The sequence below is a fragment of the Ochotona curzoniae genome, unplaced genomic scaffold (assembly GCF_017591425.1).
Source record: "Ochotona curzoniae isolate NIBS_2020 unplaced genomic scaffold, NIBS_Ocur_1.0 contig_1274, whole genome shotgun sequence".
Lineage (NCBI taxonomy): Eukaryota > Metazoa > Chordata > Mammalia > Lagomorpha > Ochotonidae > Ochotona > Ochotona curzoniae.
Window position 1 is genome coordinate 36,448,700 of NW_024465023.1, and position 25,404 is coordinate 36,474,103.

Below are 25,404 nucleotides of genomic sequence, written 5' to 3' on the forward strand. Positions count from 1 at the left end.
GAGAGACAGAGAAGAAGATCTTCAGCCCGATGATTCACTTCCCAAATAACCACAATGGCTGGAGTTGAGCCAATCCAAAGCCAGGAGCCAGGAGCTTCTTCTGGATCTCCCATGTGGGTGCAGGCACCGAAGACTTTGGGCCATCCTCCACTGCTTTCCCAGGTCACAAGCAGTGAGTTGGATGGGACACAGGGCCACTGGGATTAGAACCAGTGCCCAAATTGGATCTCAGCACGTTTAAGGCAAGGACTTTAGCCACTAGGTTAATTGCACTGGGCCCTGTAATGTCTTTTAATAACATGTCAGTTATGGCATAAAAGATGGAGACCCAGGGGTGGTAAATGCTTGCAAATGGTGGCAAGTTTACATTTTACACCACTTGCACAATATTAACTCTAAATTGGCTTTGAAAATTTAAGATTGTACAATGTAATCCAGGGTAAAACAACAAAGTTTAATTCTAAGGTACAGATAAAAAGCTAGTAGATTACTTAAAATGACATAGTAAAAATGTTGAAAATAATATAGGAAAGTAGAATCAATGGAACAAAATCAGAATACTCAATTAGGAAACAAATGATAAAATGTTAAATATGAATATTATCATATTTGTAACCATATTAAATGCTAATACATAGAACAGTCCAATGAAAATGTACTTATATGGATAAAAAGAAACCTTAACTATATGCTCTGTTAAAAATATGAGAATGTCGATTTAAAGTTAATGGATAAAAATGTTGTATAATCTTGAATGACTATTAATTTTACATAAAAATAACCAAAACATCAATAAACACATAGAGAATCCAATTAACAACAAACTTATGGATATTTTTAGAGCACTACACCCGGACCAGGAATATTCACAGTGCCTTTGCAAAGGTAGTACAGATGTTAATCCATAAAGCATATCTTAAGAAATTTAAAGTGAATAGAGTCTGTTACATCATGACAAGATAATTAAATCAAATATCTATGACAATATATCTAAGCATGTCTCAAGTGTTTAGAAATGTTCAGCAGGTTTTTTGTGAAATTCTGCTGTGTTAGTAATTAGATGAAGGGAAACCGTGTTGCTCAGTTCCTTCCAGGTTTCTTTTAAATATTGGAGGAAGACTATTCTCTTTCAATTCTTGGTCTCATTGACTAAAGGAAAGTGCCTTTAAGCTTTCATGGTGGAAAAAAGAATTCAGCCAGAGCAGATAGATTTAGCAACTGACTTAATTTAGTGTCTCAGCCCCCAAATATTAAATCATGAGAACACATGAGCTCGCACACACACACACACACACACACACACACACACACACACAGCATTGTATCAGACATTTGGGATGATAAACACTGATTAAGTTTGGAAACATCTGCATCCTTTATGGAATCATTCTTCCTAGGGAATAGTGTAAACTTGGTTTCAACTCTTTTGGACATTCTTTTTATTTAAAAGATATATTTGAAGGAAGTAATTTTATGTAATCTTAGTTTTGAGCATGAGAAAATGATGAAATGGGAGCAGTGGGGCTTGCATGTGTAGGGAGGCAAGCAAAGTTTAAGTACCACCTAGGATCTAGTACTTGGGAAATTCCTCCTTGATAATATGTCAGTTGTAATTAAACATATACGAGTTTGCTGTTGCTGTTGTAATTAATTGTCACAAATTTAGCAGCCTAATACAATGCAAGTGTATTATCTTCCAGACTGCTACATCACAAATCTGGATAAAATATGAGTCTCACAAGGTTGATATCTAAGTATTCACAGAGCTGTATTTATTTCTGGGTGCTTTAAAGGAAAATTCACTTCAAGATCACTCAGGTTATAGGATTTGAGGTCACCATTTCTTTTCCTTTCTAGCTTATGTTTGGGGATTGTTCTCAGCTGCTAGAAATTTGGCCTCTTTTTTCTAATTTTATAGCCAGCAAATGCAAGTAAAAGCCTTTTTAGGAACTTAATCCTTGGCCTCCAGTGCATGATGTGTAATTGATCACATCTCACATGAACAAATGCAGCTGTACATTTTAAAGTGATTGTGTTCCAAGTCCTTCTCTTCCTTTCTTTTCTGTTCCCTTCAGAATGGGGGATAAATTATTATAGAAGTACACAGTGTACACCAACATTCGTGATGGAGTGCAGCCAATAGAAGTTAAAGTAGCAGGGGAAGGGCTTGCTTAGCTGAAGAATTATTGAGTCTTCTCAAGCATTTTTGTGGAAAATCCTGCAGATGGAACCATTCTCAAGGGAAAACATTACTGCTCAGAAGTCAGACTTTATGATAATTGCTATGATTCATGTCCCAAATGATGCTTACTTGAACTATTTGGTATGCTGTAGCCTTTAATTCGATAGGTTGAGACAAGACACTTACAATGATTAATATCAATTAGCATATATTTTCCTTACAGGTTAATTAAGAACAGATTATGAACTGTGCATGATAAGAGAAAGCAAGTAGCAAACAAATCATTCTTATCAACAGAATTCTGTTTTGAGGTTGATGTTGTGGTAGAGTGGGTTAAGCTATAGCTTATGAGGCCAGTATCTCATATACATGGTGATTCAAGTCCTTGGCTACACTGCTTCTGATTCAACTTACTGCTAATGTGCTTGGGAATGCAACACTCAGGCCTGAGTGTGCTTCTGCCACCCATGTGGGAGACCTAGACAGAGTTCCAGGCCTCTGGTTTTGGCCTGGCCAAGACCTGACTGTTGTGGCCATTTCAGGGTTGAGTCAGTGAATGGAACGTCTCTCTGTCTCTCACTCTTTCTCTGTTGCTATGCCTTTCAAATAAATAAATATATAAACATATCTTTAAAAAGTAATTTTGGATTTTCAACTAGCCTCTGTTCAGTTCTCAAAAAAATATTGTTTATTCTTCAGAACCCTCTTACTCAGTTTGGTCTCTATCCATGCCTCTTTTTCCCCATACCTCCACTCTTTTAACAATGCATTTTTCTAATGCCCAAGACACAGCTGACAACAATATACGGTATATCTCAAAAGTAGCTTGAAAAGAAGATTTAATTGGCCATAAAGACATGGTACAATTTTAAGGCGATAGAAGCAGTGTTGCGATAGAGTAGCTGAGGCTTTCACTTGAGAAGCCAACATCCAGCATTCCATATAAAAGTGCAAATTTGAGTCCAGATTACCCTGTTTCCAATTAAGTTTCCTGCTAATGCATCTAGTTAGGAAGTCTATACTCTGCAAATACTTGGACCCTTTCCATCCATGTGGAAGAACCAGGTGGAATTCCAGAATCCTGGCGTTAGCCTGGCTGTTGGCACCATTTGGGGTGTGAACCAACACCTAGATCTCTCGTTCTGTCTCCTGTGTTTTTGTCTGTCTCTTGCTCTGCTTTACAAATCAATAAATATTTTTAAATTGAATTGAATTGATTTTATTATCAAAGTGTATGTTTTAATTGAAACATTGCACGAATCTTTACAAATATTACATGATAATCAAAAATAAAAATCAATAAGAATCTTATTTTTTTTCACTTTCTTCACGTAGTTTTATATATTTCCTCTGAATTTCTTAATATATAATTTTTTTAAAAAAAAAGATTATTTGAACAGCAGAGTTAAAGTTGAGAAAGAGAGTGATTGATTCTGTCTGCTGGTTCACTCACCAAATGTCTGCAGCAACCAAAGCTAAGCAGGTCCAAAGCTATTAGCCACAAATTCAGTCTGGGTCTCACACCTGAGTGCAGGTCTCCAACCACTTTTGTCTTCTTTCTCTATTGTCTGGTGAAGCCCCTAGGAATCCTGCCTTCAGATTGGCTCTCCTCTCTGTAAATCTGACTTTCCAATAGAAATAGATCAATCTTTTAAAAATTAGTAAACATGTTTGAAAAATTATGAAATGGTTTGATAAAGTAAGATAAATTAGTGAGTGAGTATAGCAAAATTTCTTGGTAGACTTATGTATCAATCCTAATGGCCTCGTTTATGTTATGAAAGCAGACAACCCCAAAATTCAATTAGAAATCAGCAAAATTTATGTTACCCATGCGTATATGCGGGATGGGAAAGCTTTTTTATTTATTTATTTTGTTTATTGCACTGAACTAAGGTCTGAAGCTAGCACATAAAACATAATCTCAAACACTGGTCATTATCATGTCAAAAGAAAATAACTGTTGTGGTGTTTCATTATAGCAAGTAAGTAGTCCATCTTTGGAGAATTCGACATCATGTCCACTCTCAAATCATTGTTAGGAAGAAATCTCATGGCCCCTTAAAGAAACAATGAGCAAGAAGTAGAAGATCTGCTATTTGCCTGAAGGAGAAAAGAATCTGAAATATTTGCTGAAGAGCAATAGTTCCCACAATAAACTTATCACTGTCCTATGCCTCTTGTCTTTCTTTAGATCGTGAGCAAGCTGTCTATATTGAGCAGCAATGTTTCTGGTATTTACTACTGCATAGCTGTAAACAAGGCTGGGATCGACGAGCGAAGCATTCACTTCTATGTCTCAGGTAAACTATGACACTGAGAGGATAAAGCTAACAGAGCAAGTCTATTTTTTTTCCTTTTTAAAAAATTACTTCATTGTTATTATTACCACCTTTTAAAATTCCTTAATTTTGGTAATCTTTACATAGTTGATTAGGGCACAAATGGTCAAGGGCTACAAGAAAATGGGTAAGACCATTGTTTCCACATTAATATTATTATTATTTTTTTCTGTATCCGGGGTAAGGGATGAGATAAAGGGAAAAGCCCCACCCAGCCTCCCACCCAGTGCCCTGACATGGGGCATGCTCTGAGGGTCTTGCTCATGCAGTTTTGATAGTTCAACAGTTCTGAATTGCTGCCAGTCTCGCCGTTCCAATGAAATGTATTCAGAATCCACTGGCTGAGATAGTCTCTTCATGGTTGCAGTTCTGAGCTCAGCAGTTCAGTTGGAGGGATCCCCAGGGAAACTTTGTCTGAGGTGATCCCAGACCTGATTCTTCTGTGTGCTTGCCCGTACAGGGTCCCAATCAACTTACGCATATGCTGATGGTTACAATTGCTGGGTCTGTTCCAGCCCTGTCTTCCGCAAGAACCGATGGGTGTTGCAATCCAGCCCGATCCTGCCCACTTCATACTTGGCCCTCACACAAACCAGTGGGAGCTGCAGCCTAGTCAGGGCGACTCCCCATAACCCTCTACCCTGATTCCTATGCTTGCAAATGTGTACCACAAACTAGTTCAGTCTTTTCCACATCCCATTTAGCTCTCATGCATGTCAGTGGGCATTGAAGCCTAGTGCAACCCAATCTGCTTTATTATCCAGCCCACACACATACTGGCATGTGCTGTTCTCTCTAGCCACCCCTGCCCCAATCCTGATTTTCATGCTCTCCAGTGGGAGTGGTAACCCCAAGGGAGGTGGCCCACTATTGCTCTCCTAGGCTACTCCCACTCCCAGAATATGCACTCTCCAGGTAGTTTTGTGGTTTAACTTGACAGAATTAGCCTCCAGTGCCAGCCTGATGGTGTGGCAAAGCCCAACCAACCCTCACCCACTCTAATTTATGCTTGCACCAGTAGGAACAATCAGCCCAGCCTGGCTTTTCTCTGATCTAGCTCACATGATGCCTACAGGTGTTGTAGCTCTGCCTGAAGTGGTCTGCCACCATCCCAGATCACACGCTCCAGTGGGAGTGGCTGTCCATCAGAGGAGCCCTCCACATTCCCCCTGTCAGCTTTGCCCCCTCCCTCCCTGGTTGTGCTGGTTGGGTGCTGCAGCCCAGTCTGGCATGGCCCACCTCACCTTGGCATTTGCCAGTGGGTGTTGTAGCCTAGCCCGGCCAGGTTAACCCCCAAGTTCCAGCTAACACTGGTGAAGGTTATAGTCTAGCCCAGCCCATCCGACATCCAATCCTAGCTGTAATGTGCACTGGTGTGTTGTGACCATACCTGGCCCAATACATACTCTGTTCTGGTGCTTGAATGTGAACTGATTCAGCCTGTTCTGCCCTCAAGCTGTGCCAAATATACACTGGTGGATATCTTTCCCTGGCCCGGTCTGGGCTACTCCCTATTGTGGTTCTTGAGCTTACCTGCAGGGACTGTGTACTGCCTGAGTTGCCCAGGCTTCTCCATCAGAACCTCTCCCATTGCCAGATCTTGCGTATACCTGTGGGTCCATGAGCTAGCCCTACTTAGTCCACCTCCTGTCCTAGCAGGAACAGTGGCCTTTCCTGACTGATCTTCAACCCATTCCGGTTCTTACTGTTCATCCCAGTCAAGGCTCGTCAGCCCAGACATGGCTCACTCATGGCTCAGTAGGGGCAGAGGCTTAGCCTAGTCCATCCTGCATCTACCCTGGTCCTCCAGTGCACCAGATGGTGCTGGAATCTAGCCCAGTCTGGTGCGTCCAGTCCCAGTCCACACTTGTGCCAAGGGAGACTGGCCATGAACAGACCAGGACACAGCCTCTACTTCAACCCCCGCACTCAACAGTGGGAACTTCAACCCAGTTAGGGTGTCTTCTTAGCTCCCCAGTCGGGTCTGTTCTCAACCATAAATCATGCACATGCCAGTGGTTACTCTGACCCAGCTTGGCATAGCCCCTCCACCTGTCTTGGCCTTTGCCTTTGATGCTGTGGCCTAGTATCCCAGTTAATGCATACAAGTTGGTGTAAGAGCCTAGCTCGGCATGACCTGTGCTCCATCCTGATTTCTGTGTTAATTGTGAGTTAAGGTTTGCTTGGTCCTGCCTGGTCCACCAACTTCCAGTTGCAGCTCGACCTACCCCACATCGTTTTAGGATGCACATTTGGATGTAGCTGCCTTGACCTGCCCAGACTGTTGTAGGTTCCTTTACCTGTAAGTGATGGCAGGTTCCATTGTCACACCTATCTCAACCCATCACCGCCAAAACTCACGAGCTAACCAGCAGGACTTGTATTTCCACAGGGTTGGGCCCACACTTACCCCAGAGAATCTATCCCCCAATCTGGTTCTCTTACGTGTTGATTAGTGTCCTGACCCTGCCAGGTGTGACCCATTCCCTGTTCTGCAACTCAGTCAGGTACTGGCACATAGTCCTGCCAGACAGGCCACCAGCCATTGCTTTCATGTAAACTGGTGTGTGGCAGTCAGTGATGCTCTATGCTAACAGCCCATCTCATGATTCCCATGTAGGTTGGTGAATCAGTCTGGCCCAAATATAACTTATGGACTCTCCCCTCTGAACTCTCAGATCTCAGTCCCCATGGCTGCAGGCAAATTCTGTGACCCCATCACTAGGAATCACGTAGAACTCATCCCTTACCTACACTTACACTAGCCTTTTCCCTGGATGTCCCTAGGCAGCAATTACATACCCTAAAAACCCTTGAGCTTACCGCCCAAAGCCTAGGACCTGGTCACTGTGTGGCAACGGTGTCTTTGAGCCAAGTCCTAGGCATTGGGTCCGACCTGGCTGGGGTTATTTCCACAAGTTGGTCGCCACCACTGAGGAAGGTTGCTGTCACCCGAGCCGCCAAGGTCGAACTCATATTATTATTATCATCTTATGATATAGTTGTATAGGCCCTGAGATTTCCCTTGTCCCCTCCCCAATTCTCTCTCCCCTCACTAATATCTCCTATATCATTACTATAGTATAGTTCTTCATACATAGTCATATGCCCATCATGGACAATGACAGAGAGTCCAGCATCCTATTGTCAAGATATAGTAAACAGTCTCATTGGGAATCCATCTTTGTCTTGAAGTAGAGATGCATAGATTCATGCTGCATTGTATACTCATATGGCAGCCTCCGTTACTCAGTTACTATACATCCCTTTAAATAAAAAGCCACAAAAGAGAACGAACAAAAGGAAGAAAAATGAAAATTTACAACGTCATAAAGTTTTAAATAACATGCATCTAGATGTGATAATCTCCATTGCAGTTAGTGTATATCCACTTAAATAAAAAGCCAAAAGAAAAATCAACAACAGGAAGAAAAAAGAAATGAAAAATGCTATGAAATTAAACAACATGCTATTAAATGACTAATGTCTTGCTGAAGAAATGAAAAAGAAAATCAAGAACCTACTTGAAGAAAATGATGCTGCAAAATGATCTATGAATCAGTAAAGAATTTAATGAAAAAGCATTTTGAAAAGATGAAAAAATATCAAAATCCATGATATATAATTTCTGCTGATCTTTGTTGCTGAGATATGACTCCTGTAGGCAGCAAATAGATCGGTTTTGTTTTTTTCAATCCAGTCTAATAATTTATCTAAGACATTTGATTGATGAATTTAAGCCATTTACATTCAGGGTTGATATGAATGGGTGGTAATTTGGTCCTGTCATTTTAGCAATTGGTTGTTAATTGATTTAGTCTTGTTATTTCACTGGGATGTTCTCATCTTTAAGTATCATTTGCAGGTCAGGGTTGGAAGAGGAATATTCTTTTAACTTTTGTTTACTGTGGAAGAATTTTATTTCTTTTTCAAAGACAAAGGAGAACTTTTGCTGGGTACATTATCCTGGGATGATATTTTTTTTTTCCTTTTGGAATCTGAACTATGATACACCATTCTCTTCAGGCCTGTAGAGTTTCCTGTGAGAGGTCTCCTGTAAATTTAATTGGCATTCCTTTATATGTCAATGGATGTTTTTCAGGTGCACATGTAAGGATCTTTTCATTATGTTCGATTCAAAAGAGCTTGATGATCGTGTGTTGTGGTGAAGATCACTTTGAGTCAAGCCTGTTGGGAGTTCTGTGCCCCTCCTGGATGTTGCTTCCAAATTCTTTCTACAGATTAGGGAAATTTTCCCTTTTTATTTCATTAAATGCATTTTTAAACACAATTTCTCCTTCTGCACCTTTTGGGTCTCCCATAACTCTTTTATTTGGCCTTTTAATAGTGTCTTTCAATTCTTGAATACTTTTTTTAGCTTGACCAAGCTCTGCTTCCAGCTTTTTGTTTGCTTTCCTCCTGGTGAATGGAAATATCTTTCAATTTTGACATTCTTTCTTCTGCCTCCTTCATTCTACTTTGGAGACTCTCCACTGTACTTTTAATTTGCTTCACTGTAGTCTTCATTTCTAATATATCAGCTTTCATTAGATTCATTTCCTGTGTGACATATGCCTTGAATTGTTTGAAGTCCTGTATTACATGCTTCTTGTTGTTGATGAGAAGCTTTAAAACAACTGTTTTGAATTCTGTATCTCCATTTTCTTGATCTCTTCCTCAGTTAACTCTGAGACTGGCAAAGGCTTTTGCTCCTTTGCTGGGAAGTCTTCAATGATATTCATTGTGCCTCTGTGTCTTCTTTTGCTCTTGGTCCTTGTACTTCTGATTATCAGATTCTTCTCCTTGGGGGAGGTCTCTAAGCTTTTTCACCCACAGGTCTACAGTTCAATTTTAGTTATTGCAGTTGGTACACAGCTCTTTGTTTGCAGTCACTTGTGCCACTCCCTCCAGTGAGCTCCAAATCTGGGTTCTTGTGTTAGGCTTCTACCATGGTTTCCATAACCCCAACTCCTGGCTTACCACGCTCTTCCTCTTGTGATCCTGCACTGAGGCTGGACCAGTGTCTGTACAACCTTTCTCCCACTCTAAGTTGGAGCAGTTTCCAGGATCTTACCAGAACCTGTGGCCTTTAGTTCTGAGGGCCACATGGACTATTTTGATTCATATGTTGCCAGAGTCGGTATTTTTTTTTTCCCCTGTGAAACTAGTGCAATGCACTGACCTCAGGGAATTCACTCCAAGCTCAGCACATGTGCAGCTCACTGTTGCCCCTGCAGTCTTAAAGTTTTTCCACACTGTACAAAATGGCACCTGATGTGCCCCTACTAGAGTTCTTGATCTGTTGGTCATCCTGTCTGAGGGTCATCCAGACTGATCTTGTGTGGAACCTGTAGGATGACACATGTTGTTGCAGTTTACTGAGCCAGAAATGAGTTCACTCCCAGGTCAGTGCATGCACAGTCCTGTCCTAGAGCCTTTGCCTCGCTACACCAAATGGTGCCCTATCTGGCTCTAGGGTGTGAACTTGGCTGTGAAAAGCAGCATGTTCCCTCACTGCATGTTTCGGACTTGCCGCTCTGTTTTTGCTGCTTGTCAAACGAAACAAACCAGCAGGATGGGCAGGAGTTGTCTGGGTTCACCTCCTGAGCTCCTGGTGAATCCCGCTTCCCACCTTGTTGCTGGTGGAGTTCTAGCTGCTGGTGCAGTTCAGATCATGGCTCATTGAATGTTACTGTGTTATTGGTCACTACCACACCACAACATTTTCTCAGATGCTGATAGTCTCCAGGTGCCCTCTGCTGTTCTGTCCTCTCCTATTTCCTGGAATGTGCCCTCTTTGCTTCACACTGGCTAATGTTTCTCTGTCTGTTTACACGTGCCCTTATCCTATTACTCCATCTTGATTCTCTTAGAATATTTCTTATAATGGAGATGAATAGGCAATATCTTTTACTGTTATCCCAACTTCAGACCTTCATTTTGGGTGTAGACAGCCATCTTGATGAAGTACAAATTTCTTAGTAAGAGTGGTGGGGAAAAGGGAACCCTACTCTACTGTTGGTGGGACTGCAAACTTGTACAGGCTCTATGGAAATCAGTATGGAGGATACTGAAACAATTGAAAATCAGCATACCATATGATCCAGCAATAGCACTCCTAGGAATATATCCAAAACACATGTTTTACGAGAAATCAACATGCACCCCTATGTGCATCTGAGCTCTCAACAACATGCTGAATTATTTACCTTATCCTAGACGGAGGTACCATGTCCAGAAATTTGGCAATTGCTGTGAGAAATGGCTGTTGTGATTGGTATTACAAAAAGTCTGAGTGGGATAGTGTAAAAGACCTATCAGCTCAGCACTATACAACAGTGATTTCTCTTTGAAAAATTTTCTTTCTGACAACCACTGCATTTACAACTTTAATAACATCAGAGGACTATTATTACCTTGGTCATACTGATGGTCAAACTTGGAAAATAAGACATCTTCTTGACACTTAGTAGCATAACTGGATAAAAGCTGAAATGTTTAAAACAATTTTATGGAAAGTTTTGAAAAACAAAAAATGACCTTCAAGGAGGTTGTTAATGGGAGTCTGGACACAAAATCATCATATAACACATAACATATTTTATCTTCCCGAAGGGCCTTAGATTCCATGAAACCTATGCTGAGGGATAAAGAGATCCTTTCTCTCAGCTTTTCAGTTTACTCCAGTAGTATTGTCTGTGCATTTCTTGTTGAAAAATTAGAACCTAAACTATTACGCCTCCAAACTGTATCATGTCTATCCTTGGAGAAAAGAACTCACTCAGATAGTAATCATCAACATGAACATTTCAGAATAGTTTGATAGAATAAACTACAGTACAATGTTCATTCAAAAAATATATATGCATAGATGGTTTCAACTGTCAAGAAATATCTTCATGGGTCCAAGTACTGAGAGTAACAAACTTAGGGTAATCATTTGAATGCAAGTAGGTAAGAAAGAATCATTGAGGTAATTAATCTAAACTTTCAGAAAGCCCTCTGTATGGAAACCTTGAGAATGTTCCAACCTGGAGTTTGTGCGTAAAGAAGTGAGCCATTGGGCTGTTTTAAGAGTATTTTATGTAAGTGGAACTACAGAAGATTGACGATATGTAAATAACAGCATGTCCTCTGGGATTGGTTCTGAGATCAGTCTTCTTGATCAGAATAATGGGTTCACATTGATAGTAAATTTAACAGAAAGAGTTACTTTTTCCGGATAATGCAAACTGAAGGGAGGAACTTCAGGATATGCTAGGCCCACGAGCTAATTATGCCAGATAGCAGATAGCTGAAGATGAAAGGCAGTTTAAATACAAACCACGATGACTCCCCTCTCCTTTATTTTCAAACTGGCGGGATAGCCCTGTGCTTCCGTTTGCAGTGTAAATGGCAGTACTGGATAACAGAAGGCTGCATTATATATCACAGCAAGCTTGATGTCCCAAAGTGGACAGATGCACATCTCTAATCCTCAATATAAAAATGTATTGGTGGTGGTAAGGATATGAAAATCAGTCTTTTCCCATTTGTTTTCCTGGGAAGCAGTTGCTATTCTTGAATTGTGCAGTAGCTGAATAGGTGGAATGAGCTAACTCTAAAGGTGTGCCTCAGTGGGACAACAAGTTCTCCCAGTGCAGGGAAGGCTAGGCAGGATAATCCTGCATACTTATGGTTGTAAAATATCCTCTTTATATCCCTGAGGTCACACTCCTGCACCAACACCCATACTTCTATAGCTACCCTGATTTTCAAGATGATTTGTTCCGTGCTTTGCCCTTTATCCTGAGAGATAAACTGAGAGGAACAGCCAGGAATACGTACATCTCTAAGTACTTAAAAATCTCAACTCTTGAGACCCTGTTTGTCAAAGGTGGAAGGGCCCAATCATCATACATGGGAAGGAGATCCTGCCCCAAAGGAGAAAACGTTGCATAAGCAATGCATCCTACTCTCCAAATCCATCACCAAACGCATCCAATATTTTGAATTTAGCTATGATTTCACAGCTCTAATTTCAGCTTCATTCCAACTCTGCTCTCCATGGTAACAGGCTGATAATTCCAGATACTTATCAAGTGCTCTTGCCTACACTTGGAAATTGTTCTGTACTTCAGTCAGCTTTATTTTTCTTGAGCTGTTCTGAGAAAAAAAAAAAAAGGCTGAAGAACTTGGTCTTCTTGTCAATGAATGCTCCATCTCATTTCTGTGATACAAACACAGTCATGTTTGTCCATAGGAAAACTCTGATCCAAGCCCAAAGAACAATTTGGATGAGGAATCAGAAAATAAAGATATAGCACTGGTGTCATTACTAAACTGGAGAGGAAAAATAATTTACCAATGTCACAAAATCTAAACTATGAGGAGCAGGACATTAGAAACAAACTAACCCAATTATGGTTCTAAAATTTAATGATGTTGTGAGAGTTTCTAAGATGGAATGATGGGACATTGGTAGAGAGAGAGGGAGATGTAAGGTTTGGTACTAGTTGGAATATGAGAATTGAGAAAATCCTCCTTCTTTTTGCTGCAGACTGACTAAGATTCTGCCTTTTGTGACTTTGATTTTTTATGGATTTTTAGTATGTGTAAATATTTGTTGCCGTCCATCGATCTGTACCGTTTTGATATGTTTATAGAGCATTGGAAAATGGCTCTGTATGGTTTCAGATTGTCTTACCCCTGTTTTTTTGCTTAGTATGATCCTCAAAATTGTTAACCTGTCCTCACAGCTTTGGAACTAGTAAGCCCAAGTGACAAAAGAGAAAACTAAGGCCAAGTAACTTGATTGTAAATGCAGAATGAGTCAACCCAAACTTTTCTTTCTTTGACATATTCTAAAGTTTCAACAGCATCTCACCGTAGGTCGTAGCCTTAGCTGAGAATCACCTCCATTGGAATTACTCCATTGGAATGGGGATCAGTATTTTCACAGCAAATTTGTGATTTTAGGGTAAATTTACCATATGTACAGGAAAATGTATGGATTGGAGTATTCTCACCATCATTCTAGCCAGCCCAGGTCTCAGCCTTTTCCTCATGTTGCCCATCAGCAAGATTCAACTGTACCTTTTTAAATTCAATCCCTGTAGCCTTTGTGAAATTAAAGGATGGGAACTGATGGAGCTATTCTCTTCTTTGACAATATGCAGTGAATTTTTTGTAGAATTGTTTGATACATTTTGAAAATTGGATACACAGTGGATAAAAATCCAGCTAAAATTGTATTTCCACTAAAATAATAAGAAAACATACAAAGCTTAAGGGTGAGATAAGAGGAGGAAAAGAGAGCATAATTTCTAAGTGATAGCATCATACTCACAGAAGGTGTTGCCAACAGGCTTAGAAAGGGGCCCGGCGCGATAGCTTAGCGGTTAAGGGCCTCGCCTTGAACTCTCCAGGATCCCATATGGGCTCCGGTTCTAATCCCAGCAGCTCCACTTCCCATCCAGCTCCCTGCTTGTAGCCTGGGAAAGCAGTCGAGGATGGTCCAAAGTCTTGGGACCCTGCACCCACGCGGGAGACCCAGAAAGAAGTTCCTGGCTCCTGGCTTTGGATCAGCATAGCATAGGCCATTGCGCCTGTTCGGGGGGTTAATCATCAGACAGAAGATCTTCCTCTCTGTCTCTCCTCCTCTCTGTATATCTGACCTTCCAAGGGAAATAAATAATTTTTTTTTAAAAAAAAAACAGGCTTAGAAAGGAAAAAATTATGAAAATAACATATGACAGAGCAATGGTAACATGTTCCTGCTATCTCTTCTCTGCTTCTACTGGTAGCACAACCTGAAATCACCACAATACTGCTTCAAACCTTTCCCTTCGTCTGTTGTGTTAAATCCCCAGCGTAGGAAGCAATTGTCTCTAGCTGTTTCTCAACATGGGCAGAATAGGATCTAACCAAGTGGCATACACACAAAGTTGCATGGATGTGCATCCAAAGCTCCTCTGTCAGGGAACATCCAAAGCTTCTTTGCCAGAGAAGCAGGAGAATGAACCAGAATCAAAGCCCTTCTAGTCCCTGTTGTTCAGAATAAAGACAACCTGTAAGTGCTCTGTCTGCCTGTAACAGTGAGAGGGTGGCATATAAATTAATCAGCTTTTCCAGATCTAGTTAAATTGAATATTCCAAACAGATGCTCAAATGCAGTGGAAATAAGACTAGTATGAACCCAATAGTCTCTCCAAACCCTCCTGTACACCAAAAGCCATGTTCTAATGTTATTGCTGAGGCTTCTTAGAAATACAAACCAAATCTCAGGAGTTTTCTGAGCCTCAAGATTTTTGAGTGGCTTCATTTCTGCTGCAACAACATATGTACATATTGAATGCTTTCTAGTTGTTTGTAGTCATTAAAATGAAAAAGGGTAAATATTGTATTTTCATTTGCTGTGTTTCTAATCTTATAGCCAATGACAGTAGATGAATTGAGGCTGATGATGCTAGGGGAGTTAATATTAAGAGCTTAAGCTATTGGGCACTGCGAATTTGGGCTTCACTGTACGTTGACTCTTGTTACAGTTTCTATCTAGTTGCAGCTCTGCAAGTAATAGGAGGATATTACACACAGTCTCCTTTAGCTGCTGTTGACAATTTTCTCAAGGCTGTATTGCACATGATTTCACTTCTTTCCTCTTGGTCAGAAAAATTTGTAGTGTAAAGGCTTACTGAACTTCCTACATCCTCAAGACAGGCAGTTCATTACACCTATTTATTTCTTCCAGAAGTATTCTGCACTGGAAAGGAATCTTGCAGAATTAGAGCCAAAAGGTATAGAGTGTTACATATAAGATTTTGTAATTAGCTGCAGTTACTATGTTAGGATAGCACAGTGCTTCCATCTTTAATTTACTTCAAATTCACCTGGTTCTCCATTTCTTCTTTCTTCTCCCACTGTTACAGTTCTATCCACAACATTTACGTCAAAGAATCACCTGACTTATATTTGAACATCTCTGGTGATAGACAATGCTTTCTTAAATTTTTGAGTCAACCTGTTCTGTCTTGGATACCTGAATTTAAAAATTTGTCTTTATGTTAAATTTACTTACACCTACACTCAAAATTCCACTGAAACCACAGCAAAATCTGTTTGCTTGTTCTTTCTGGGGACAGGCCTTGAAACATCTGAAAACAAAGATGATCAGTCAATTTTTCAGTCCTATTCATCTGGTCAACATTTATTATTTCTGGAATTCCCATCATATAAAAACCAAGTATTTTACTTATGAAAACAAGCCAGCTCCACATTCTTTGAGATGTCTGCTTCAGATCCATAAGTTCAGAGGACAGAAAAGAAAGAAAGCATAAGGAGCCGAATATGTTACCCATTGTTTGATGTTAGACTCACTGATTAGGTCAGTTTTTAACATGCTTCTAACACGCAATTCACAGAGAAATGTTCTTGTCTCTCTTCCAGGAAACTTTGAATATCAACATATTATTCTTCTCAGAATATTATAACAAACTGTTACTGGTTAAACTTTTTATTACTTTACTTTTCCTTTTGGGAAGAAAAAAAAAATTAGGTTTACAGATTGCAAGTTCACAGTTCAGGATGAAGCAGCCTCATTAGTCTGGTATCTGGTAGAATGGTGGAGGCTGGCAATGGTGAATCAGATGTGGAGGAGTGATCACATTGTGAGCCAGGAAACAGAGAAAGCACTTAGTCCAATTTGGCTTAAGTAACCAATATTGTTGTAAGAGCTACCTTCAGGGGGCAAGCCAGTAATGACGACCTTTCAGATGCCGTATTTAGAACTAATCTCTACCTTTGACTCATCAAATGTCAAAAATAAGACTTCAGAGTTTGAACATCTGCGTGAGTTTAGGGAGCCAAGTCATGCTCAGTCCATTGCACTCAATTTCTGGCTCCTTCCCCTCCCCGCCAAGACTGGAATTTTTCTTGCGTGTAATCAACAGTTATTCCATCTCCTAAAACCTTAACTCAGTACAATGGTAAAATTGAAAAGTCCATTGTTCTTGGTTTGGTCTAGGACTCAGGGCTAGTTCTCTCAGCTATGAATCCCTGAAAAATGAAATTCAAGTTACTTACTTGCAAAATACAGTGGTGAAGCAGGTACAGGGTGTACATCTCTATTTTGAATGGAGGAGAGAGGAAACAGGAAGCATTTCCAGGACAAACGAAAGAACAGAAACCAACAGGGCAAACATTAAGTACTAAAATTTCAAGTTCTACATCCTGTTGGGAGATGGGCTGTCAAGCGTGTGAGCAGCCCCAGCCCTCTGGCTTGGCTGGTCATAGCACGTGCCTGTCCCTCATTAGGCATTGCCCTGTTGAGAACTCTGGTGGCTCCAATCCAACATTTCCGGTTTTTATTGCCTTAGTTGAAGTTCCTTGTGGTGACACTGCCCCTGAACCCATCTCTGTCAGGATGCCCAGTTTGACCAAAACATCCTGTGAAATAGAGGTGTAAAGTGCTGGAATTGTGACTCAATGGATTGGGCCACTGTTTTCATTGTCAGTATTCATTTTCATAGTGCTGGTTCCAGTTCTGGCTTACCAACTTCTGATTTAACACCCTACTAATTGCCTGGGAAAACAGCAAAAGATGAGCCCAATATTTGATCCCATGCTACGCATGTGGGAAACCTGGCTGGAGTTCTGGCTCCTGGCTTTGGCCTGGATCAACCCTCATCACTGAAGCCATTTGGGATGTGGATCACAGGACACAAGATTTGCTTCTTTCTCTATCTGCCAAATGCAAATAGATATTTTTAAAAAATCAGATTTTCAGAGGCACATTAGAACTTTTGTCAAACTTGATCCTACCTAGACTGGAAAGTTGTTTGCATTACTAAAACTCCAAAAGCTTTGGGAGATTGTTTGTGTTATGGTTTGAATGTTATTAGCTGTGCTAATATTAAGTTCATCTCTTTATAATGAAATTCAAGTCCATCACTTGAATTCCCATCAGCATATTTTCAAATGCAATACAGAAAGCCTGATGTTATTGCTACCATTGCAAAATATCAGTCAGTTGTTGAGTACTCTGAAGGCTGAGGTTACTGACTTGAAAAAGTTTTACAATCTAAAGATCAAGGCAAGACAATTGAGATGACACATGGATTGTTACGAGAAAGATTCAAGAACATCTGTAAGAATAAAAACTTCGTGATGTGCTCATTTTCCCTAAATATATGAGGTCCAGTCAGTGAACGTCACTGCCCTCCCTACTCAAATCTTCAATCACCTCACAAATTTATTGATACTAAAAAGCTACAGACATGTAATCAGTATCTCAAAGTATCAGATATCTAACATCATAAGTATTAATTATATGAGAAATCTGTTTGGGAGGAACAGCTAAAAGAGGCTTCACAACAACAGAAACAGGTAGAGCAATAAGTGAGGCACTTAAGAAACAGAAGTGAACAAAAAGGTATACACTTTGAAATCACTTGACATTCATTCTTTCCACAAATGTCTATCATTTATCATCTACGACTTGAGGTGCACTGCTTAAGATGTTTGGGCTATAGCATTGTCAAAGTACATTGTGATTTTTTTTTTTCTCACAGAACTACATTCTGGTGGTGAAAAGAAACACTTAAACAAATGAACAGATGTTTTATATTAGTGTGATAGATACATTACAGAGAAAGTAAAACTATTAAATGGAAGAAGCCTTTTAAAAGATTTGTGTGGATGATATAGAAACACACACACACACAGAAAGAGAGAGAGGGAGGTTGAATCTGCCTGAAACCAAAAGCCAGGAACTACATAGAGACTTCACACCTAAGTGACAGGGAGCTGACTACTTGGGCCATCACACACTGTCTTCCCAGATTCCTCAAGATGGATCTGATTGGAAAGTGGTGTAGCCAGGACTCAAAATAACACACCAGAATAGGAAACTGGTGTTACAAGTGGCAGTTTAATTTACTTTGCCACAATGCAGGCTCCAAAATCTGCTTTTTAAAATTAATTATTTTCTTTTTATTGGAAAGGGAGATACACAGAGAGATCTTCCATCTGCTGGTTCACTCCCCAAGTGGTCACATGATCTGAAGCAAGGAGCCAGGAGCCAAGAGCCAGGAGCCAGGAGTCAGGAGTCACCTTTGGGTCTTCTACAGGGTGGCAGGGTCCCAAGGCCTTGGGCCATTCTGCACTGCCTTCCCAGGCCAGAAGCAGGGGGCTAGATGGGAAGCACAGCAGCCGGGACACCAACCGGCACCCACGTATGAGCCCGGCAGACGCAATTCAGCCATAAGGCTGTCGCACCACACGTTCTAGAATCTATTTTAAAATTGGCGAATAGCTCAGTATATCGGTCATATTCTGCAATAAAAAAATGCCCTTACTGTGATGTTTCAGAGACAGATTCAATCAAGATAACTACTGACGGAACATTGAGAAAGTCTTGGGAAGAAGAGTTTTGCAAGTAGCCACAGGAAATGATGATGTACTGACATGACAGAGTTTCCTTAATCATGTACCCTAGACCTAGTGCCTTGAATAAAGAATATCCTTCAATTATTCTTGCATAGACATGAATGCAATGAATTGAAACTCCTAAGTCTGAATTAGCACGTCCTGTTGTTCTTATCCATCAGTGAATCTCTGCAAACTCTACCAATTTTTCTGTTCAAAATGAAGTATCTGTCAAGTTGTGCAATATAAACATGTGTATTAGACTTGAGTTTCAAATTTCTGGAGAATAACACAGGAATGGTAAATAACTGTTTACATCATTTTAATTTGCAAAATAAAACACAACAGGTAAATATGATTCTGCATGCTATCTTCCAAGTCAAAACCTGGGTTTCCAGAATTTCATTTAGTTGGCACATTTTGCTTCCTGGATCACACCTGTGATAAACTGAACAGTGTCACTATTTGATTTAGAGCTGGCATATTTCTTCTTTCCTAGGGCAAGTGGACTCTCCCACAGATAACATGTTTTAAAAATACAAAAGAAAGCACCTTTATTGTAAATTCCAAAGTGAAAATTTACTCATAGAGTGGCAGCAAGAAATGGCAAAAATGCAAATTCAAATACTACACTTTTGTCATGTTTCTGGCATTTATTGAATACATTTTGAAGTGAATTTGTTATTACTGTATCCCATTTTTCAATTAGCATGACAGAATGGCTGTGAAGGCACTTTGTAATTTTAACAATATGTGTACATATATAATTCAAGATATTTCAAATTGGTTGCACTCTATTGATCATATATGGAGTGGGGAAGGTAACTTTCCAAATCATTTGTATCAGTCAAAAATATTCTCTATCATTTTTCATAGGAAAGACTAATTTTTTCATTTTAATTTATTCATTCTTAATAGAAAGGCAGATTACAAAGAAGAGGAGACACAGAGAGAAAGCACTTCTGTTCACTGATTCACTCCCCAAGAGGCAGCAGCAATGGCTATAGCTGAGCTGATCCAAAGCCAGGAGCCAGGAACTTCTTCCGGGTCTCCCATGTGGGTGCAGGGTTCCAAGGCCTTGGGCCATCCTCAATTACTTTCCCAGGCCACAAGCAGGGAGCTGGATGGGAAGCAGAGTAACCTGGATGTGAACCAACGCCATATGGGTGTCCAGCTCATGCAAGGCGAGAATTTGGACACCGAGCCGTTCTGCTGGGCCTTATTCATATGTTTTCAAAAATCTGACCACGCTTACTTAAGAGCTAATTCAGAACTATTCATCTGCATCTAGAGTCAAACCAAGAAGGTGACATTGAAAATTCAAAATCATTGGATCTCTACTATTAAATACTTGTCCTCAATATAAAATGTTTTTTGTCTGCAATTTGACTACCAGAAAGGAAACAGAGCAAGTTGGATACCACTTAGTTAAGCTTACCTTGTCTAATTTTCTTTATGAGTATATTTATTCACATTCACAGACGTGGCTGATTTCCTGGAGTCCGAACCTCTAGTCTCAACGATTGAAGGTTATGATGCTCGGCTCAAATGTAAAGCGGCTAAATATATCTACAATCAGCTGGCTTGGTTCAATCCGTTTGGGGAGAAGATTCCTGTTATAGACACTGAAAGCTTCAAAAATAACTACTCGATCTCCTTGACACTGGTAATTAAGAATGTGACCAAGCAGGATACCGGGCAGTACAAATGCAAAGCTTGGGCCCAGAAGAACATCACTGGAATGATACAGCGCAATACTCAGCTATTAATTAAAGGTACAACTAAATCAATTTCCTCATAACATCTTAGAGTTTGGCCCAACTGTTGGGTGTGTTGTGGAGCTAAAAATAGAGCTTTAGCATTTGTGTCGCTTATAAGCTGAGCCAGTTAATCCTCTGCCTCCAAAGCCTGATGGAATTATTCCAGGGGAAACATCTTTAATGATTTTTAAATTCTGTGGTAACTGAGTTGTAGAAAACTTAGGTCAGCTGGAATTACTTTGCTCTGATGTAAAAACTATAAGGAACTTACTTCCATTGCCTGAGATGGCTCAGGATGGACTTCCTAAGCATAAAAATTAAAGAACAAAAATGAAGGGAATAATGTGTAAACCATCCTGTACCTTACTCACACAGTAGATTTTTTTTTCTGTTCATCCACAGAACAGTATGTTATTACTTCCGTTATGCAAATGTCTGGTTAAACATGAGAAGTGGAACAGATATTATGTGTCATTTCTAGTGACCTGCCTCAGAATCTTAATTTGCATTACTCTGGTTTCTACAGAAAAAATTGCTCCATTCATTATTGAGAATCTCACCAATATTGAAGTCAACAGGAGTGGCAAGATTGTGCTGGAGTGCAGAGTGGGTGGGATCCCATGCCCTCAGATTCACTGGTTTAAAAATGGAGTTCCTCTTCTCCCTGCTTCAGGTGAGTTTGAAGATGTTTTAATACAGATTTATTAATTTATTTGAAAGGCAGGCTTACAGAGGAGAGAAAGAGGGAGAGAGAGAGAGAGCATTCTTACATCTCTGGATTCACTTATCAAATGACCACAGCAGCCAGAGCTTAGCTGAATTAAATCCAGGAACTTCTTTTGAATCTCGCACTTGAATGCAGTGATCAGAACACCATCCTCTGCTGCTTTCCTAAGCATATTAGCTGGGAATTGAATTGAAAGTGGAACAGCTGGGATCCAAACTGGCAACCCTCTGGGATACAGGCATTGTAGGTGGCAGCTTAACCTGCTATGGCACAATGCTGGCTCCAAAGATTTGTAAAAGCGTATTTATTTATGTATTTGTTTGAAAGGCAGAGTGACAGAGATTTTCCTTCCATTGTTATACTGCTCCAATGGCTACATTGTTTGAGGCTGGTCCAGATTGAAACCAGGAGCCAGAAACTCCATCCAGGTCTTCCACATAGGTGTCAGGGAGCCAAAAATTTATGTCACCCATATGTTGCCTTCTCAGGAACATTATAAGAAAGTTGAATCAGCAGTGTAGCAGCCAATATTTGAGTCAGTATTTTGATATAGGATATTGGTGCCACAATACCGTAACAACTCATTTAACCACAACACTGGCTCCTGTCTTGAGATTTTTTTTGATGTGTCTGAGGACTCAAACAGAGTGACTTAGTGGATACAGCTCGTTAGCGCTGGCTTGATGCATAAATTGTCCCAGGGCTGATTCAATGAAATTGGGGCTGTATATATTTTGGGACTGAATTCCAACTAAAAAAATCTCAATAATGGGGGCGGGGATTATCGATACAGGAATCTTCTTTGAGAACAGCACCCTCGTTGTTGAGAGAGCTAAGAAAGATGATGAGGGACTGTATCTCTGCAAAGCTGTCAATGAGTTGGGAGAAATCAGTACTGCAGCTCTTATCACCGTGGAAGGTAAGTTGGAAATTATTGCATGTGTTGATGATCAGTAGTGGATTTTCATTGCAGTTAGAACTCAAACATCTAAAAAATGGAAAGGAGAAAAGATAAAGGATATATGGCCATATGAGTACAGTATGGTTCAATGCAAATGGCAAACATTGTACACACAAAAGTATTATTCCTAATCCCTTCTGTGGTGGTGGTCACAAAAGTCCCTGCTTTTTATATGAGGGTATGTGGAATAATATTATGATAAAGAATATGATATTGAATAATATGAATTCAAGCTCAGAAGCACATATTTGTTGTGGACTTGATGATACTTCATAAAAGTTAGTTAGGACTTCTGAATCTTTCACATCTGAAACAATAGCAGCTACACTATCTCTCAAAAGTGATACAACAAATGATTTCAGGGATGTGGGAATGTTTTACTAGTTACAAACATAGAACAATAGAACTTTGGGAGTCATTCATTTTAAATATGAGGAACAAAGTGAATAAAACACTTGTAGATGGTTATATATGATTACATTCCATTCTGTGCTATTATGATGAATATTTAATTGTTAAAGATAAAATTGAATGTGTCCAAGAAAGGTTCCTAGTTGGAGTACTCATCTGGCATCCAAAAAGCTATTTTCTTACCTAGCTATGTTATTGGTAGAATAACAGACAAACCATGTCATCTGGTTTAACAGGTTTAACAATCACTCCTCTGAGTTATTTGAGATGGTTCACAGGAGGATTTACAATTAGAAACATGAAATCAATATTAATAGAAGCAATTAAAATTAAAAATCTATCAGACAAGATATTATTCACTTCTTATGATTACATTTAGCCTTCTTCAAAACTCTGTGGAAAATATTTTGTTATTCACATTTTGGATGGTCAAAATGAACCACAGAGAAACTAGTGACTTGTCCAAGGTCACCCATGTGGTAAATAATAGAGCTGGCATTTGAATTCAAGTAGTGTTAGGCTAGAACCAACATACATCTTGCCATTGTAGAAAACCATCTAATGAGTCAGAGAATAGCTTATAAATGTCTCATTGAGGTTTTTCTTCTTAAATGTTGGAAATACAGTAAACATATCCATATATATTGTAAGTCTTTGCCTTTCTTATGAGTTAACTAGCTCAGTTATCTAGAAATCCTTTTTATATATACACACACTCTGTAAGAATTTTACACACACACACACACACGCACAGAGTTTGATGCCCAATGACATGAGTCCTTTAGAACTGTAAAGTGATTTCAAAAAGCAATGGATTTGTTATGATTTAACTGAGTCTTTTTTGATGAACTCGTTTTTTTCATTAAGTAAGTTCAACATTCAATTTCTATAGGGTCTGAAGAGAAATCCAATATTGAAGTCATCATTCTTGTTTGTACTGGCCTTGCAGCTACTCTTTTCTGGCTTCTTCTGACCCTGGTTATTCGAAAACTCCAAAAAGTAAGTAGACAAGGTACCTTAGAAAGCATGGATGGCTCATGTATTAAGATAGTTTTAAGCTTGGAACTGATATTTTTTTTCTCGATTGATTTCTTGCAAAATAGGTACTACTTATCCATGCAACAGATTGTATACAAGCAGTCTCTCTCTCTCTTTCTCTCTCTCTCTCTTTGTGTGTGTTTGTGTGGAATTAAAATGTTCAACAGGTTTTACTGTGGGCCACCTAAAATAGTGGGAGCACAAGAACACATCTATCCCCTAGGATTGTATCTCAAACTTAGCACAACTGATATTGTCAAGTATCACTCTTAGATAATTCTAATGCAACTGCTGAGTGAATATTTAATATTCATAGTTAAAATTATATGCTCATATAAGTGTTACATCTACTAATATGATCTATTTTATTGTAAAACATTAGGTATTTATTTTGAAAATCAGAGTTAAAGAAAGAGAGAGGTAGAGAGAGAGAGATTTTCCAACTTCTTGCTTCTCAGATGGCTGCAGTGCCCAGCATTGGCCAGGCAGAAGCCAGGACTAGAAGCTTCATCCAGGTGTCTCATGGTGTAGCAGGTGTTCAGTTACCTGGGCCTTATTCTGCTACTTCCCCATGCCATTACCAGAGAGTTGGATAGCAGTAGAGTAGCCAGGATTTGAACCAGTACTCATACGGTTTATGAGTGTCACAGGAGGCAGCCCAAAGCGCTATGCCACACTACTGCCCACGATGTGATATATTTTCACAGAATGTGGAATAAAATCTAGGTGTCATAGCTAAAGCTTATTAAGCTACAAATAGGCTTTCATCTACTTTTGTCTTCAAGACAGTTTAAAAAAATACTCTTTATGTGTCAGTAAATCCATTTTGTGAATATTTAATTATTGGGAGGAAAATAAGTTTCAAATTCAGCATCAATTCAGCATAATCCGTTTGCAGATCCATGAGAAGACATAAAGCCTGATGTTCCTATTGAAATGTGTCATCTAGACTCCTAATATTTTTCCTTGCTTCATTGAATGTGTTGTTTAATTCATACATAACTAAATTTTCCAGCTTTCCTTCTGCTATTTTAAATTTCATTCTATTGCATTCACAGAAAATATTTTATGTAATTTGACTTTAAATTTATTGAGATTTGTTTTATGCCTAACATTTGAGTTCTGCAAGACAGTGTGATATGTTCACTCGAAATAAGTATGCATTTTTGCCACTGTGTCAACTGTTTCAAATACGTAAGTTAAGTCTAGTTAGCTTATAGTGTTTTTAATGTCATCCATTTCCTTATTGATCTTTAGTTCTTTTATAATGAAGAACTAAAATCTCCATTACTATTCCAGAATAGTTTATTCTTTGCAAACCTGTCATGTTTTGCTTCATATATTTTAGGGTTCTGATAAGTGTATACACATGCATAAATATATGTTTATGATGAATTAGCCCTACAGCAATGTATGTTTTCATGCTTTGTGTTTTCTAACAATGTTTAATTTAGTCTATTTCATTGCTATTAATGTTGTCACTTAAGCTCTCTATGGCTTACTCTTTAATTGTATGGAGAATATATTCATTATTTCACTTGTATCTTACTTGAATAAATATAACTGGAGTCTCTTGTAGA

At 39.4% G+C, this 25,404-nt stretch overlaps 1 protein-coding gene across 1 annotated transcript in view; it reads left to right on the top strand.

Moving 5' to 3' along the window:
• Nucleotides 1-25,404, top strand: part of LOC121170118 (vascular endothelial growth factor receptor kdr-like) — a 72,744-nt gene that overhangs the window by 12,159 nt on the left and 35,181 nt on the right. Inside the window, exons 3-7 of the mRNA XM_041001072.1 lie at nt 4,377-4,485; nt 20,409-20,702; nt 21,214-21,374; nt 22,222-22,333; nt 23,679-23,785. Of these exons, the coding sequence (XP_040857006.1) occupies nt 4,377-4,485; nt 20,409-20,702; nt 21,214-21,374; nt 22,222-22,333; nt 23,679-23,785 (783 nt within the window). The remainder of the gene's footprint in view (nt 1-4,376; nt 4,486-20,408; nt 20,703-21,213; nt 21,375-22,221; nt 22,334-23,678; nt 23,786-25,404) is intronic.